This window comes from Diplotaxodon limnothrissa, linkage group LG11 (assembly GCF_057381915.1).
Source record: "Diplotaxodon limnothrissa isolate DT_005_m linkage group LG11, D_limnothrissa_male_GT1.1, whole genome shotgun sequence".
Taxonomy (NCBI): Eukaryota; Metazoa; Chordata; class Actinopteri; order Cichliformes; family Cichlidae; genus Diplotaxodon; species Diplotaxodon limnothrissa.
The window spans coordinates 24,491,681-24,510,094 of record NC_140606.1 but is presented as its reverse complement, the minus strand read 5'-3'; the positions used below and the strand labels follow the sequence as shown (position 1 = coordinate 24,510,094).

The 18,414-nt window shown below is 40.5% G+C and overlaps 2 protein-coding genes across 9 annotated transcripts in view; both read left to right on the top strand.

Moving 5' to 3' along the window:
* The first annotated feature begins 2,084 nt into the window (after window positions 1–2,084).
* erfl1 (Ets2 repressor factor like 1) lies at window positions 2,085–9,120 on the top strand. Of its 2 annotated transcripts, none has more exons than XM_085365416.1 (5): window positions 2,085–2,145; window positions 2,860–3,094; window positions 4,740–4,917; window positions 6,617–6,746; window positions 8,309–9,120. In XM_085365416.1, exons 1-5 carry the CDS (start codon window positions 2,085–2,087, stop codon window positions 9,118–9,120), a joined length of 1,416 nt encoding a protein of 471 aa, XP_085221542.1. The 2 variants fall into 2 exon arrangements, with proteins under 2 accessions (XP_085221542.1, XP_085221541.1); XM_085365415.1 differs by having other exon boundaries at window positions 4,740–4,926.
* Window positions 9,121–13,052: 3,932 nt separating this feature from the next.
* The window catches only part of arhgef1 (Rho guanine nucleotide exchange factor (GEF) 1), a 42,949-nt gene continuing 37,587 nt past the window's right edge, over window positions 13,053–18,414 (top strand). For 6 of the 7 annotated variants that reach the window (XM_085366416.1, XM_085366420.1, XM_085366419.1 and 3 more), the window contains exon 1: window positions 13,054–13,294. The gene's annotated coding sequence lies outside the window, so the exon portion shown is untranslated. Of the gene's footprint in view, window positions 13,295–18,414 lie in introns of all 7 variants that reach the window. The other variant, XM_085366421.1, reaches the window with a different exon arrangement.

The window sequence follows — 18,414 nt, the reverse complement described above, 5'->3', positions numbered from 1 at the left end:
ACATATATGTTTTCCGCAGAGGAGATGAGCTTATACATGCCGTGGACCATGAGAATACGGCAAATGAAAGAGATGATGCAGTATTGATGACCTGTAGCCCACGGGGAAGAGGAAAGTTATGGATTGCTACCTCCAACACAACGTATATCTCATTTTGTAAAGACCAATCTTCGCAACGGCCTTCCTGTCAGATGAGGTCAACATTTTCATGGAAAGATGACAGTTTTAAATGTTTTCAAAAATCTCCAAACATGTGAACAGCGGGGTGTATTTTGATATCCTACTGGTAAACGGTCTAATCAAAATATTTGATCCTTTTCTAAAAATGAGTCGCACGGGATGAGTGCAGACAGAGTCTCCAGATAGTTTAATGACCAAAAAAAAGAGAGAAAAGGAACAATAAGAGTAAAAATAATAATGATTATTATAATAAATAGAATTAATGTCAGCTCTGCACTCATAGACAGAGAGAGCAGACTGAAAACAAGGAAGATGAAGAGCGGGAGGGGAGGGGAGAGAGGAGACAGCGAGCGGGGCCACAATCCAAAGGCTTGAAGCGGGGTGAGAGCGAACGTGAGACAGAAAGAGTCAGAGAGTGAGAGAGTGAGAAATGCCTGGAGTTAGCAATAATAATTTATACAAACACACCTTAATAATTCACGTTTCATTTCAATGCTGGAGGGAAAATCCAAAATTCACAGAGCATAATTAAATAGAGGCAGAGAGTGAAGGGAGAGATAGAGAGGCCAGCATTAAAGATACCAGTGTAGCAGCAGGCTATCTCTTCCATCTGAGCTTTGTAAAACAACCCTGATGAAACTGTGATATCCAAACTAGATTCCATCTCAGAGTTCCCCTCTTCATCACAGAAACACCAAGATCTCCTCATCTTCTCGCATCAGCAGATGTCTATATGAATATATTTAGGAGGCCTTATGATCATAAGCTCTTGTATTATAAAAAGGCCTACCCTACCTCACTGACACGTGCACGTATCATTCAACATTCAATGCAGAGCATGAAGCGATGTGATGGGGTGAAAAAATAAAAGTTTGGGGGGTTTTTTTGTAAATCTTCAGATTTCAAAATGCACAGAAGTAAAAACAAAATCAGGTTTTTAAATAGTTTGGACAGTTTATTTTCTTGTGATGTTAAACATGGACGTGTTCACTGGACTCACTGCATCATTTCTGACTTTTATTCCAACAATTTTGTGTGTTTTAAAAAAAACGTGTAGTTTTATATAACCATATACTATAATTATAGGGGGTATAATTTAATATTACAAGTACAGATGTGAAGTGTTTTCTCGCTTTTGCTTGTTCACACTCAGCTATGCAGTGACTACTAAACAGTACATCCGACAATTAAAATAGCTCTAACTCAATCAACTAATAAAACGACACTCTTGTATGTTCAAATCTTTATGCAATTTGGCACTATTTGTAGTACTTACCTGACTTACCTAGGATACCTAAGGTGATATGAAAGACATTTTACCAAAAACTATAGCCCTTTAAATCCTTTTGAAACTTTCCTCATCTGGCAGACAATTAAACCTAACCTCTAATAGCCCCGAACATAACTTTGTACATGAGATTTTTTTGATACTTTTAAAACTTCACTAAGAAATAACCAAGTCCTATTATATATTTAAAAACCCAAGTTTTAATGTATAATGTGGCTCAGTTTTCAAGTTGGTTTTCAAAAGTCTATTTAATTCCTCCTGTTCATAAATGCACTATAGGGATGTCCACCACGTTGCATCAGACACAGCCTCAGGTGGCCACATCCATCAAACACCTGATCTCTACCAAAGACATATGAAACATAACCTTGCTATATTTCACATCGATTTAAAGTATCATTTTGAACTCATGTTGCGCCTTTAGACCCTTATGCAATACCTTCAGTTTCAACAAAATGTACTCTCTTCTACTCTGACTTGGTGTAATAAATGCAATAAACATGCTGGGTAGTTGAAACTGGCTTAAGCAAATACATCTCTGCAAAATTCTCTGTTTTTCATTTATAAAAGTTAATGCCTTCTCTCTCTTTTGTTTTGTTCCAGGTTTTGTGGAGGCATGGACTGTAACTGCGTCAGTGATCTGCTGCTCCCCCCGGTGCCCGCCCTCTGGACGCCAGGTCGGTACTCTCATCAAAGTTAGTGACATGAAGGCAGGAGACTATTACATCCTTGCTTTTCTGCATCAAATCTCCTTAAAGTTCTTATTTGTAACATTTAAAATCTTTCAACTTATCTTTAAATCTAGTCCTAAGCCACATGTGTAAATCGGGTGAACCCAGACAGCCAAAACAAGCAAATACTTAAGAAGCAGCTACTTCATTATTAAAATTGCATGTTGAAATTCATCCCCAATATTCATCTATTTAAAAAGATTAACCATACACATTCATGTTTGCCAAACAAGTTCAGACTCTGGTAGTAATTGGTTCAATGTGTAATGTATTTACAAGGCTAGTTAGTGCCAGATTCACTTTGGCCTGAGTCAAAAAGCTACTTAACTTCATCTCTGATGGTCATAGAGTTGGCTTTTAAAATTCAGACCTGAGCAGCATCAGTCAGATCTCTCCCAGTGAGCTGTCATCATCCCACTGACCAATCTGTTGAGGCTAGAGGGCATTAGCTCAGACTAACATTGCTCAAGGCACGTGCTGTGATATTAAACACATCATCCCTCACCTCCATCACTCATCAGTCATTCAGACAGTGAACTCCCCCCCCCCCCCCCCCCCCCCCCCCCCAGACACACACACACACATGCACACACTCCCTGTGAGCAACTGGACAAACAGGCATGAACCTCACCCTGCTTCTTCCTCCTCCCCTTTGCCCAGGGATCGCCTTCCCAGAGTGGGCCTACAAGCCCGAGTCGAGCCCCGGCTCCAGACAGATCCAGCTGTGGCACTTCATCCTAGAGCTCCTGCAGAAGGAAGAGTACCAAGGGGTGATAGCCTGGCAGGGAGACTACGGGGAGTTTGTCATCAAGGACCCAGACGAGGTGGCCCGACTGTGGGGGATAAGGAAATGCAAACCTCACATGAACTATGACAAACTGAGCAGGGCTCTGAGGTATGTGTTCATACGAGATGTGTTGAATGTCAGGCAACCGCACTGTTTGCATCAGATAAATCAGGCTACAACCCTGCGGTTTCCATAAATTGTTTACTCTTGTTGGATTTAATCCCCACTTAACATCTCTCTTTTCCATGTTGGCAAAAATGGAAAGATAAAGGTGGGATTTTTCCTGGGGAACGTCAATACCCTCAATTTCTCCTTATCTCTGGACATCCTAATGGAAAGTTCACCATTGAGCTGCCAAATAAAAAATTCAATAGGGATTTCAAAATTAAGCCCCAGTGTGAAATTGGACTTTTTCAGAACAGCAAAACTACTCGACACTGAACTTGCTGAAGGTGATTAAAACAATGCCACACTCCATACCTTCAGCAGTTTACACCCCCAGCCAGTCACACACAATCTTCTTATGCAAATACCCACTACCCAACTTGTTCCCCTACCCCACCCCCTCCCTCTGCTTTCCTTCGGCCTCTCGTTAATGGGGACTGTCGTCAGAGTTTAATTGTTATAAATTGGCTGGGGCCACAATTAGCCTTCTTAATTAGCCTTACTTAATTGCTCAATTAAGGGCCATGGCACAATTGCCACGCAAAGCAAAACATGTACACATCATTGCACTGGGCTCAGCCAGTGTGGATACATGCAGATATGTACACGCTGCTGTGTTTGTTGATATAGTGTGCCTGCATAATGAGCTCACCACTATTTAATGCTGAGGTTGTCTCATGAATTCTGTGTTTAGCACGCTCACTGTGGCTGCACTCACACAAAGGAGTCCAAAAAGTCCACAAGGAAACCAGATTTAAACTTGTATTTCACAATAAGACATCTGCAGGTTTTTTTAATTTGTCGCATCCCACTTCGCCCCCACCCCCTACGCTCCTCCACCTGAGCACTCAGCTTTTACCTGGGCCAGATGGCTCCATGTTTTTCCTTTGCTGCCGATCAACGTGGCATCCTGGCAGATTGTACATTGTGACACCTCTGTGGGTGGCAAAGGAAACTGGTACGATGACGACCTGACATGCCCAGCGGGAGACACTGGGGGTCGTTACCATGGAGACCTCTCTTGCTGTCCCACCTCTTTGTGAATGTGCTTTGCTATTGGAAACGGTGATGTCTTTTGGTGTCATGTCAAATGGTGTCATTCCGACAAATTTCTAATTTTCTGGAAACAAAAAAGTCTCGAGCTCATCTGATAGTGTAACGTGATGCTCACATTATTTCTTCAATTGATAAATAGTCCTGTGCATAATGAAAGGAACATTTACTTCTTGTGTAGTATTTCTGTGTGAGAGGTTCAAACGAATTTAGATTTTGGGGGGTTTTGAGGCGGGGGGGGGGGGTTGATAATTGCTGAATATAAAATTCACTTTACAAAACCATATTGTATTGAATAGAGGCAGCCAGACATGAATTGATTTGAGAAAGGAGGAGATGAATAAAAACACTGGGAAATCAGCACAGCTCTTGCCTCACAGCACTGAAGTTGTTTATACTTTACTTATAGTGATGAAACACAAAACCTTGATGTGTATTATATTAATCCTTCCCACCTCTTTTCCTTTTCCTCTTCCTTTTTCATTTATCACTTCACTCCATCCCTCCATCAATATTCTCTCCCGCTCCTTTGCAGGTATTACTACAACAAGCGTATTTTGCACAAAACCAAAGGGAAGCGTTTCACCTACAAGTTTAACTTCAGTAAGGTTGTGCTGGTGAACTACCCCATCCTGGACATGGCCAGCTCGCCCTTCTTCCTTGCCCAGAACCATTTCAACGGGGGCTCCACCACACCAGACTGCAGCCCAGAGGTACACAGGGTAGGATGGAGGGTTTGTGAGAGGGGGTGGATGGGTAAAAGGATATATGCTGTATGCAAGTAGTAGATTTAGTAGCATATAAATAGAAAATTGTGTGAATAATGTGAGAAATCATACCTATGTATGTTCAAATTGTGTCTCTATAGCAGGTAATAAAAAGAACTAACATTTTAAAACAGAGGGAATTTAAAAAAGCCAAACTTTAAACAAAGAAAAAGGATGAAATATAGCAGGACACCGCACTCTGCTTCCTTAAATTTTTATCAACAAAAATTTAATTCAGGTAACTGAAAACCATTCAACTCGAGCTGTTATATTTCTCAGGCACCTGCTGTGCATTCCCCCTTTTTTGCAAAAGAATGGTGGTATTCATCGTAGCTATCTTTTATTCACTCTGTCTAATGGGGGTCATAATAGACTACAGTTTGATTATTATTTGCCCTAAGAGATTGTAAAATTTTTACAGAGATAAAATGTGTCAGAACACAAAAAAAGATGGAGGCGTGAACAAAAATGTCCTAATTTGGTTAAAAAATAATAATGTTATGACTTTACTTGTGTTTATAAGATATTTAGAGATTTTTCTTTCTTTCTTTTTAATGGAAAAAAAAATCAATTTCTGCATTTCAGATTCTACACTAAATTATAGATGTGGCTGCACAAATTGATGAAGAAGGCTATTTTTTTGACTTGGGTATAAGTGCTGGTGTGCAGATAATTTTATTTTAGATGACTAATGTCCTAGAAAGTACAAGTAACTTGAAAGTACAGTAAGAGAGAATCATTCATCAATTGTCTGTGCCGTCCTTAAGATGGGGATAAGGAGACGCGAGCTCTGAAGGAGACCGTGGAGGGGGGACGGTTTTAACTTGCCCTTAAAACAAAAGAAGACGTTATCCCCTCTTTCTCTCATCCCTGTCTCCTATGGCGTATCCATCTGTCATCGATTGAAAATGAAAGAAATAGAAAGCAAAGGGGTCGCGTCAGATCAGATCAATGGCGGGTCATTAATGCGGTTTGTTAAGCAACGCAGATCTCGCAGCTTGGGAGTACAGTCTCGCCTTTCAAACTTGGGGCTGCAGGGTGACAGATACTACTGATCCGCAATCACGCTAGGGGGGAAAAGAAATCCCCCCGTGTCCCCTTGATTCCTAAGATTAAACTGTTCCACTTATTTTACCTCTTCTTTGCAAATTTTAGACAGAAAAAAATCTACGCACTCACTGACACGCACACAGCTGCCCTACTTCTAAATGGATGTCATTCTCTCACATCTCACTGCTATTCGTCCTGTGTCCCTTTACACAAGCTGGCCCACAATCCCTCTTTCTTCTTTTCATTTATCCTTTGTGCCCACAATCTTAATCATTGGTCTCCATTTGACTCTGTACTTTTCCTCCCTTTGAGTCTCTGAGCCCGTGCGTCCTCCTGCCTCCCGTTTTTTTTTTACCCCAAGTCCCATGGCTTCCCTTTTTATCCTGTCCTTGCTGCGACTGTGTCACTGTTTGCATCACACTCTGCAGGGTGCTGCTGTCAACATATGACTTTACCCAGCAAAGTGCAGCAGCATCATAAAGGCAGATTTGTAGGAATATGTACGCAAGCTTTTTTTATTATTATTATTTCATGGTACAAACTCATCTCTAACCTCCTTTTCTACTCTTTGCTTGTGTCTCTTTCTGCCGCTCAGGCCATACAGTCCTTGTTTCCTCGTTTGCCAGACACCAGCAGAGGAACTTCCCTTTTCGATCGGGGGACCACAGCACCAGGACCTGAAGGGGACAAACTGAGACTGGACTCATTTCCTTTCCTAAGTTCAGGTGAGCAGAGAGAATGACAAAGTTGGTCAGATACATGCCGGTCTTCCTCTATTGCATGAAGAAAAATACACTTATATATATATATATAAAGTGTATGATTGGCAGTGTACAAACAAAGGGAGGAGGAGAAGGTAGCAATGTAAGTTGAGCAGAGAGAGAAATGAGGATACAGTGAGGCATGAACATTTATTGTTAAAGGAAATAAGAGAGATGGCTGTCCCATAGCAGTCTACAGTGAGACTGTGCTCCAGGTGAGAAAGCCCAGGTTAGCTGGTGAATTATGCATGTCAGCTGTAGTGAGACACAAGTCGAGGGCTGGAGAAATCATCCACTTTTTCAGCGCAACTGTTCACATTTGTCCCCTTCTATCTCAGAAAGTGAGTTCAACCAAACACAGCACGGAAGTGTCATTGTTTGCTTGACTGATGGCACGCATGCACAAATGCATTTCATTTGCAATCTCTGCACACGCATAAGAAGGTATACGAATCTGCAGAGCTCGAGAGGTAGTGTGTAAACAGACTCACTCACACACAGATGCAATTCTCATCCCAGAACCGGCACCCTCTCCCTCCTCCCTATTCTGTTTGTCCTCAGGTCCTATTCCCCCCTTCTTCCCTTCTCACCCTCCTCTCCCTCCCATGTGTCCCCGCTGTCCTAATCCCTTCCCAGGCAGGAAGGCCCTAATTGAGGGTGCAGGCTTCAGTTTGTGGCCTGTGGGCGCCCATTACTGTGTTTTCATAAGCAAGTGAGGCCTGCCTGACTGATTCAATATTCATGTGTCTGCCAGCTACTCCTGGCCCAGCACGCAGAGACTTCACCACTGTCAAATTAGCCCTGCATAGTAAATAACAGAGTGAAAGAGAAAAAGAGAGTGAGAACGGCTGGGAGAGAGGTGGAGGGTGCAGCAGAGAGAGAATCTTTGAGTCGGTTGTCATTTGGAAGGAAGTAGACTAGGTTGAGAGGCAATGCGTTTGTTTGTTCATTAAAATTGCATTCCTGCATCACCTCAAATTTGCCCCCTCGTTCTGTTTTCAAGTGATTGAATTCAAATACGCAACGCAATTTGCTGCACCATAAGTGTTTTTTGCTTAATTTGAAATGATATCATGACATGTCAGAGCATTGCGGGGACAAATGTCGACATTATTTCTCAGTGAGAATTTTCAACAGTGTGACTGGTTTCACCGCAATGATGCGCAATCAAAACAGAAGCAGAGTCACTTCACATATTTCTTTTCTTTTAAATATACAAGGAAATGATAAGCCGTTTGGAAGACGGGAACTCTTCTTAATTGTTTTTCACTGCAGTGGAGAATCTTTGTGTTCACATCTGGTTTGCAGCGGTGTGAAGTGGGTGTACTACACAGTACCGGCATGCATAAATGAACCATCAGGTTTTGTGTTGAAAGCAGCCGTGCCAGAATTAGCCCCTGTGGCTCCTGATTAGAATTGCTAATACCACTGACTATAAATTAGTGAACATTCTTGGATGTTGTATGTCAGGAAACCTTTGCCCCTTCTGAGAGCTAACCTCCATCTCTGGATTTTCTCTGTCCTAGGTGCACCGTGCTATTCAAAACCCCCGTCCCTGCTGGGCCCGTACCCTCGCAACCCACCCTTTGACTACCCCTGGGGCTTCAATCCCTACCTCCCAGGGGCCTTCTCTCTCAACAACTGCCCAAAACTGCCCCCTGGCTCCCTCTACCCCTCCCAGTTTTACCCCAACCCCTTGCAGAGCAGCCTTTCACAGCTGCCTCACCCCTTCTCCTCCCTGCTCCCGCCTGGAGAGGCAGGTGGGGGTGAGAGGGGAGCAGCGGGGCAAACTGGCGGGACAAATGGCACAGCGGGTGGTCAGCCGGCCAGACTCTGCCTGCCGCCGTACCAGGGCAGCCTGTCGATGGGTCGGACAGACATTGGCAGCGGGGCGACACTGGGAGAAAGGGTGGAGCCCAATCCTCCGGGTCTCGGCTTGACCTTGGGCCTGGGAGCGGTCAGCTTAGGAGCTGGGACTGGGACAGACCAGCAGAGCCCCACAGAGAGAAGAGGAGGGGTGAAGCAGGACCCAGAGTCAGACTCAGACCTGGAGATAACAGATCTGAGCGACTGCAGCTCGGACAATGAAAATGAGCATGAATTTGGCATTCGGAAGGAATCCAGCCATGCGAACCGATCACAGCTTGTGTTAGATGGGAAGAAAGGAAGCGTGTTGCCTCCCATCTCCTCTCTTCCTCCACCAGTGTCCCCACATCCACTGAAGAGCCTGATGCCCATTACTCCTCCTCCCCCATCCCTGCCTAGGTCACTCTCACCTTCCATGGCTCTGCATGAAAGACACAGGGAGACAGAGACTCTCAAACTGATACACAGCTAAGACATTTTCTGATGTGTCCTCCATCTTGCCAGTCTATGGTCTGATAACTCTCTTTTTCTCTCCTTTTGTTTCTCTGAGATGAATTTTCCACTTTAAATCATCAGATCTTTTCCAGCCCTTTTCCAGGAATGGCAGTTAACTTCTTTTACTTCTAAAACTGCAGTTTTCCTGTTTGCTGTGCAAGTTTTGAGCTTGCCAGCAGTCCATTACACTACTGATTCATTCATCTTAGAATATATGGGGTGTACAGTTTTTAGAGTGTCGGCTGTCTCGTCCTTTTTATTTTGATCTCTCGCACCAAATGGTTTGTAGATTTGCTTTATGCATTGCCAGCATTAGTCTACAATTTGCTGTCTGCAGCTGAGCTACGAAAGAAGGCATCGAGGTGGGAAATTACAACACAGCAATTCCTGCCTTGACAAACATTAACAAACAACATCCCTAAACTAACAGAACAACAAATGATGCTCAGATCGATCCAATTTTACAGATTTGTCCTGTAATTCTACAGATTTAGACTATAAATAATTACTGTGGCTTTTAAGACATGGTCAAATACTGCCACCTAGTGGTCCTTTCACTCAATGTCGTTTTCAAAGAACTGCAAGTGTGTGAGTGAAGCTACTGCCCTGAGTTCATTTTGCACTGTTTTTTAAAATATATATATTGTTTATTGTGGGTTAATTTAAATGTTAACAATCCATCTGTTCAATAGTGCTAACTGTGACGGTCTGTGCGTATTTACTTTGTCTTGGTGCACATTTTCTAACAGGAAAGAAAAAGAGAGCAGGAAGGAGCTGGACCAATCTAGAATTTGTATGAATATTTCTGTATATATTTTAATATGGTGTACATGACATTTAATTATAATTCACTATGATAAGATTTAGCTGTATTGTTGTGATTTTATTCAGTATTTAAACATGTTGGAAAATTATAAGCTTAGGTGTATCAAAATTGAAATTATTAATGGCAGAAGATCTGCACTCTGAAGACTTTTTTTTAATGTTGAGGACTGAGCTCACGTTGGGATTTGTCTCTGATTTCCTCAACCCCAGTTAATTGTGCCCTTTGGTCATTTTGTTCTTGCCAGATGCCCAGTGTACAAACCCTTTGGGTTCAAAAACATGCCGGCAGACTTATTTTTCTAGTTAGCATTCACCCAATGTTCCTGTACTGTAATTAATCTAATGTGAATAATATTGGTCTTTGCATTTTCTTCTTTAAATCCTCCCCCCAAAATCTGTTTTGATTATTTTTCAATCGATTCTTTTTGTCCATGCCAGCAGCAGAGCAATTTGTTTTGCTTGAGGACACTAAACAGTGGTGGGAGGGAATACTTACAAAAAAAACTGTACCTTTCCTCTCCCCAGATCTTATGACCAACATCCTTTCTACAGCCCTGTTTCTCAGCGTGGAGTGAACAGTGAATCATATTGTACAGTTTCATAGCCTTTATGCCGATGGTTTGTCAAACAGTGGCAGTATACCGATTATTTGTGAAAGCTCTATTGTAAAGTTAATGTAAAACTCTATGTTTGTTGAGTTGCTCCAGGAAAGGCCTCCAGTCACCTCCACAGGAAGAACACTAACAGCTGTAAATACTATTTCCTCGTGTGTGTGTGTGTATGTGTGTACACATCCAGAAATGACAGTGCAGTGGTTTTACCTGTCATCTTTCTTTGTTTTACTGTAAAGAGGAAAAATGGAAAGTGCAAAAAGAAGAAAAAGAGTAATATCTTCAAAAGCAATAAATATTATTCTGGATAGCGGACTGTTGACTGTGTTGTTGAAAAGATTTAAAAAATACGGTGCTTCATACATCACAATTCTGACACAATCTGTGGAATTCAGGTCAGTGAAAAGAAATATTATATTATATTATATTATATTATATTATATTATATTATATTATATTATATTGACACCAATAATGATTTGATTTTTTTATGCATTGGTGAAAAGTCCATGAAAAGTGTCTCTTAAACTGAAAAAGCACAGTAATTGCACACCATGCCAATTTAATCTGAACTTTTCTTTTCCTATAAATAATTAAATCTTGTTTACATTTAGAGATCTCTGCCCAAACTTTCTGTTACTTTCTGTTGTGTTTAACTAATTGTTTACCTGCTTTTCTTTTAGATTGGCTTTTACAAGCTGGCAAAATGCAGACAAATGAGACATTACAATTACACATGCAGAAGTTGTTATCACCATTTTGATGTATATTTTAATGTTTTAAGATGATTGTTAGGATGTTTTATATATGCCACTTAATGATAGGAAACATATTCCATTCAGGGAATGTAAAATTTTAAAACTGTTTGTTTGCCATCTACAAAAAAAGGGGGAATTTATAAAGCATTGCGTAATAGCACAAATCATACTGAGGCACTTTCAATGAACCTCTTAGTATTACAGAGAGGAATTTATTACTCGCACTTAAGCTCAGTCAGCATGTGAAAAATATTTTAAAGAAAAAACACCTCACTATCAAACAAGAAACGTCACTGTGCTTGTGATGATCACTGGTACTCACTAGACAAAACATTTGCAATTGTCATTATCAACTGTAACTAAATTTGTTTGACAAATACACAAGGAGTGGGGCTGCAGACATAGAGGGTGAGTCTTTTAGAAAGGTGTGCAACAGAAAATAGTAACATCATCATTAAAGTTCAGATCATTTAATGTATATGTGGCATCCACGTCATGTGTACATCATTTGTCACCAAGCGCTTAGGCCTCACTACTTTTCTACGTTAATCCAGGGAGAGATTAAATTAATTTTCAAAGAAGTTTGTCAACCTGGAAAAAGATTTAAAGGTCAAAGAGAATTTATAAGCTGACACAGTACAGGTAGAGACATGTATTAATGATTTAGAGGTCAATTTGGAGACATTGTTTGCATCTACAATATGTTCTTTCAGACTAGTGACACAAAAAATTCCCAAATACACATTTAAGGGTTTATTTTGCTACATTTTTTTTATTTATGTAACACAGTGCATATTAATCAGACATTATATTTGTATATGTAAACACTTTACTCATGTTACAAGAAACAGTTGCCTTAATGTAAGAAAAAAAAACAAATCTTCTAAATCTTTATTGCTAGATGTATTTGGAACGTTTGCCCTTTTTATCTCAGGGTCAAAAAATCTCAATGTAGAGCAAAAATAAATACTTAAATATTCATTCAGTCAGTCAATACACACACACACACACACACACACACACACACACACACACACACACACACACACACACACACATATATCGTTAGGTGTAGATTTGCAGCCTGGTCGTTATCATATTTCTCCACAGTGCGGCGCCAGAAGGCTGGAAAATAAGTGAAGCATCGAGAAAACCAGGGAGAAAAGTTTTTTGAGAGTTCAAGCCTGTAAAATATAAATAATTCATATTAATACTTAATTTCCCGCAGACATAGTTCCTTCAGACATTTCTGATTTCTTAGCTTCGCAGTAGTGAAGATAATTTTTTTCTAAGCAGATACAGAGATTGACACCATCCTACATATCAATAATTTATGCTTTACACTGTCGGTCTTTGTTCAGAACATAATACACATTTTTAGAAAGAAAAAACTGTTTTGTTTTTGCTGCAACATTAATTATAAAAGAAAACTGAAGACGAATGGGTTTAACAGGTTTCATGTAAGTAGCGGACTGGCTAAGTAAACAATAGACAGAGGAAGGGTTTCATTTTGTATTGTGTTAATAACACTTTTTGGGTATCTCGTCTAGATATTTCTAAATGGTAGTAAGCGAATTCGTGTTTACACAAATATACACCGTGCTAATAAAATTCTCTTGTGTTGCAGAGAGTAGGTTCTTAATGGGGACAGGTTACTGTGTAACACAGTGCGGAAACAAGCCGTTTGTAGGGGTTACTGTTACGTTTTTATATAACATTCAAACCTTAAAACACACGTAAATTGACAAAAAGTTATAATATTGCCACTTTTATTTATTGCGTACTCGATAATTTCGAAGCGGTACACTGTAACTTCCCCCCCTCGCGGTTAATCACTCAGTTTTTTTTATGTGTACTTCCGCGTACAATGTTATTTTTTTTCTTCCCACTGACACACGGCAACTTCGAACAGGAAACCTCTTAGACGTCTCGCCTGTCGGTTTCTCTGTATTTACGGGTAAGTACACCATTCATAATGTTCACATGCTTGTGAACATTATCACGCTTTTGGACTTTTACGGGTTTCAGTGCTATAGTTTGAGTGGTTTTTGGCTATTTGTTGGCGCTGGCTTCCCCCCCATACAGCCAGAGCGGCAGACGATAGCGTCCGCATACAGGAATGCTGTACTCGGCTCACTGCACGACATCTCGTCCTGTGCGATCAAAGCCCATCTGCAGACGATTTTATTCAACATTTTGGCCATTTTCATTAGCACTGGGATAGCCACAGGTTTATTTTGTGAACTTGTTTAACAAAGGCATGGGAGTAACAGGGGAAAGAAAAAAGAAAAGAAAAAAAAACTTAAGGTAGCAAACTTGTCTTTGTGTATTTTTTGGCAAAGCCATCGAAATTTTATACGACTGTCCTCAGTTTCGGTTTAGCCCAAACTACAAATCACTTTAATATTCTCAAATGGAGTTATGCTTTGTATTGAGCTAGTCAGTGGGAAGTTTATAGCTTGTGACCTTGAGAATTTTTATGTATTTTTTTCTTATCTTCTTTGAAATAGTATCTTTATGAAATGTATCATATGGGTAATCTGGTTGTTACAGCTATACAGTGTGAACCTGTGTGTATTTTACCTCATAAATGTTTTTATTATATCCAGCCTGTGATGCAAGTATACACACACATACAAAAAATACTCTCAGCACATTATAGAGGCTTAGGAAACCACTACCAGATCAATTCCTCTGTTTTCCTCTCATTTATTTGTCGACACTTTTTTCCCACAACATGAAAAGTAGCATCTGTCTTATCCCTCCCAGTTTTTCCCCCCTCCCCCTTTGCTTCCTGTTTCTATATAACTCACTTATCAGATCGGCCTATAGACTGGGGGTCTCAATGCAGACAAAGTTCAATAATTAGTGTCTGTATGTAATTGATTGCCAGTGGTGATGTTTTTTCTCTCACCAAGTGCATTGCCTGTGCAAAACAGGCAACAGTTTCCTGTGCTCACAGGAAACTATAATTACTGTACATCTAGTGGTGCATCTAGTACAGCTTCAGTATCTCATGCTACCCTAGACAGAGGATGCTAGGGTAGTGTGGGCTGTGTATGCCAGTAAGCTGTAAGTTAGTAATTAGTCCTCAAAGAAAAACGGTTGCTTTTAAACAAGTTGTCAGGGCAGTTTATCCAGGCTTTTTTTTAAAGTCACCAATCATGAGCTCAGTCAAAGCCACCTTAGAATCACCCTAAATTTTGATGATGCTTATTGCCCATTATTTGACTCTGCCTGTGTGGTAAGGGCATTGGAGCTGGCGGTTTTAGAGACTGTGACTTGTTCCCAGTCAGCCGCTGCACCCCAGAGGCCCCATGTGAAGCAGGCTCTGCCACTTCCTGTTACGCTCTGTTAGACTAGAGGTGCACTGCACTTGTCATCTTTCTCTCGCTACATTTTACAAGTGCAGGCTTGTCTGGAGCCCAAAGGCTACCTTCTCTTCCTTTTAAAGGAGTGTTGGCTATTTAATCTGAGTTGCTGCACTGCTCTCTCCCTCTCTTTCTTCCACTCTCTATTGTTTTAGACCTACATAAACTCAGCCATATCCCCTCTTTCTTAGTGAGGTGGAAGATAAACTCAGGATATCGCTACAGTGAGCCATTTTCAGTTGTTGTTTAGCCTATGTGAACGATACCAAACAACTGGAATGACGGGTAATGCACTTTCAGTGGAACAGCCAGCAGCTGTCCTAAGGGCCTGGTGGTGTATTGCTAGCACAATGATAATTTACTGTACTTGGGCTCTGACTTCAAAGGGAGCACAGGTATTCTTCTCTGGCTGAAGATAGTCTGACAAACAGTCAGCAGATAATGAGAGATGGAGTGGACTCCCTGCTATTCTCTCTGTGAGTCAGAAATCTCCTGATTCCTCCTGAATGAGCTCACTAGGTGAGGTGGGGTGAAGTTCCAAACAACTGTGTGAGATGGTGAACAGGAAGGTGCTCATGCTCTTCGGCGCGTGTGACGTGAGTTTTTGTGAAACCGCAACATATGACCTCTGATCAAGGCACAACACTATTGTGTCATTGTAACTACTTCTGCATTGGTTTGCATGGATCTCTCATACAGCAATAACAGCACAGATTTGTTGGCTGCATAGATATAATGTTGTAGCTTCTTTGCATAGTTTTTGTTGTTGTTGTTGTTTTTGCACGGTTGTGAAATTGTACCTGTACCTTTTTGTTGCATTTGCATAAAGAGAAAAAGGAGGCACTTTGCAACATCATATTTTTATTCTTGGACTTTGCTTGTGTAGCTTTGCGTGATTCACAGTTCAGACTAAAGTCGTGTCGTCTTGTACTGGGCTTCAGTGCAGTCTCTCTCTCTACATCCACCCCTGAGCAACACATTTCAGGACCTATCTATTTCTGACTGTCTTCTGATTGGCAGTCTCTTGCAAACAAAGGATTTGAACAGTAGGTGGGTTGGGCTGCAGTGCTTACAGGTTGACCATATTATTAGGGGTTATCAGTGCTCGCTGAAAGGAAATGTTTAGACCAGTCTCACGTTGTGAGCTTTTGCCTCCGCTGAATCATTTGCATATATGCTCATGATTAATATGAGCATCCATCATTGTAATAGCGCATATGTGTCAGAAAATAAGAAAGAGCGTAATAGAGAGCGAGCAGTATGTTTCTATGAGTATTTATGGTGCCTATGTGGCCTACATGTGGGAGTTCCCCTTTAATTGAGTAATACATTATTCATGTGTCATTATGGCTTTCCAGCATAGACCAGAATGTATCTGTTCTGGGCTTCTTCTGTGTTTTTACTTGGCTTGTCTGTTTTTGTTTTTGTTTTTCTCACCTGTTAAGTTCCGTCTTCCCTCTGCTGTCATTTATGTTCTGCTCAAACTGCATGTGCTCGAAGTGGATTTGCAACTTATGAGTCATATGTGTGCAGCAGTGATGTCCCGCTGCAAATGAAGCAGCCCTTTTGATTTCAAAATGAATGCAGCACGAATCCTTATGAGCTTTCTGACTGATGATAGGAGTTTTTTGTGTAATTTCAGCCTTGTCTCCAGGAGCTTAAGCGTCTCGTATGAAAAAGAAAGAAAATGGAAAGACTTGCATCTATCTGTCCAAACGTGAGTCAGACGGGCTGGCTGGAAGGCCGATGTGACAGGGGGTGAGGGAGTGAAGAAGCAGAGAATGAGCTCTTTCATTTGAGGGTCAGAGTGGAAAAAGCGAGACCAGACTCCACTCTTATGTTTACTCTCGAGGAGTGAAAGATGGTGGGGGCTTGGTGGGGTGAAAGGTCCTCCAGTCAAGTGTGTGGAGACAGTGTGTTGACTGTGTGTTAGCACACAGCTCTTTACAAACAATCGCTCATCCTGTGTTATACAATAAGTCATCATTTCCATTGTCATTTTAAATAATGGCAACTTCTATATTTATATTTTGATTACACTGTTCCACTGCTAGTCTACCCTACATAATGTATTACTTTTAACTGTGATGTTTGGTGCACATTTAGCCTTACAGCTTCATACATGTTCAAGGGAAAAATTAAAAAGAGAAACCCCAGAAAAAGCAAGAGGAGAGGATGAGGGATTCGTCTTTTATGCTGGCTAGGTAGTTGGATAGTTTTCACACACAGAAATGTGGCTCTGAACTTGAAGCATTCCTTGTGAAGTACCGGTACACTGGAAGATTATTATTGTGACATACCGAAAATAATTCAGATACCTCTCCTAATACATGGAGCTTATTCTTAGAGCTTTATCTATCGACCTTAAAAATAGGCCCCTGATAAAAGTAGTAGCATTGCAACTAAGTGTTCCTATTATTAGGAGTGTTATAGTATAGCATTGTTTGTTAATTGGAAATATTTAAAAAATGAAATATTAATTTGTTGTTTTGTTAATGACAGAGCCCAACTGATACAGGAGACTGACACCGATATTTAGAGATTTAAAGAATGAGATATTATTTTATATCAGCCGATGTTTTTTTTTCTTCTTTCATACACATGAAAGATAAACATTTATTTATTCCTTTACACTCTTTCCAACTCTGCCGGGATCAGGTTGTTGTTGTGTTTGTGGTGTTCCAAACACTTGTGTTTCCATCAGCGAAGTTGCCCTTTTGAGGACAAACTATGCAACATCAACTCTTATAATATTACTGAAGGGTGTTTCTTCCATCTCTTATTTACTTTTTAAATTTGAATTTATGAGGGTTTTAACATCCACATACCTGTGTTGATTTCATTGACCAATAGTTGTCGTCATTTTTTTTCCTGACAATGCAAGACAAGACAATAGCTAAATAAAAACTAATGCACAAAGGCAAAAATTATGATGAAATGTGTCAACACTTTCCTCAACTAATAAAAATGCAACTAAACTAATTTGGCTGTATAGAAAGGCGGGACAAGTTTGAAAGTGATCCAATCAGAAGTAATATCTTTGTGCAGTAAAGCTAGATGCACACATCTGATATGCCGCCGACAAACAAGGTGGAGGTGGGGGCAGAGGTGGTGGTTTCTCAAGAAAACACAGCAAAATGTCAACGCTTGGGAGGAAGAGCAGAAATTTCACAGCTGATGTGAAGGGAAAGATGCTGCTTTGTAAACTGAGTGGAGCCACTGTCACCAGAAAAAGACAACAAACATTTACAATTTAAATTTAGAAAATAATTTAGATGCCCAAATTATGAGTTTTAGTCAAAAGGTTATGACTAAAACTAAATTTAAAAAAAAAAAACTGTCAAAATTAACACTGCTAGATTAGCAAAAGTTAAAATCATTGGAGTGCATCGGCCGACTGATACATTGGTGGCTCTATACATGCAGCTCTAGTTAATAACACAGAGCTGTGGGGCTGGTTTAGTTATATCTTAACTAAACCAGCCCCAATGACTAGCTAACCATTGTATCTGGTTGTATTTTCACAATTCACATTTTTGCTTTTTGTAGCTTTTAAAATTTCCTTCATTTATTGTGATATCATCATCATTCATTCCTTTGGTTGTGTTTACAATGTGGTAAAAAATCTTTGGAGACAGGTCAATTTTCAGTAATGAATAATTCAATAATCAGTTTAATGTATGGTCTATAAAAATTTAAAAAGAAG

Bases quoted from the DNA above. Each gene is read 5' to 3' on its own strand.
- erfl1 (XM_085365415.1), top strand. From the start codon at position 2,085: ATGGACTGTAACTGCGTCAGTGATCTGCTGCTCCCCCCGGTGCCCGCC. The intron at 3,095-4,739 runs GTATGTGTTCAT...GCTCCTTTGCAG, and splicing joins AAACTGAGCAGGGCTCTGAG to GTATTACTACAACAAGCGTA. The intron at 4,927-6,616 runs GTAGGATGGAGG...TCTGCCGCTCAG, and splicing joins GCAGCCCAGAGGTACACAGG to GCCATACAGTCCTTGTTTCC.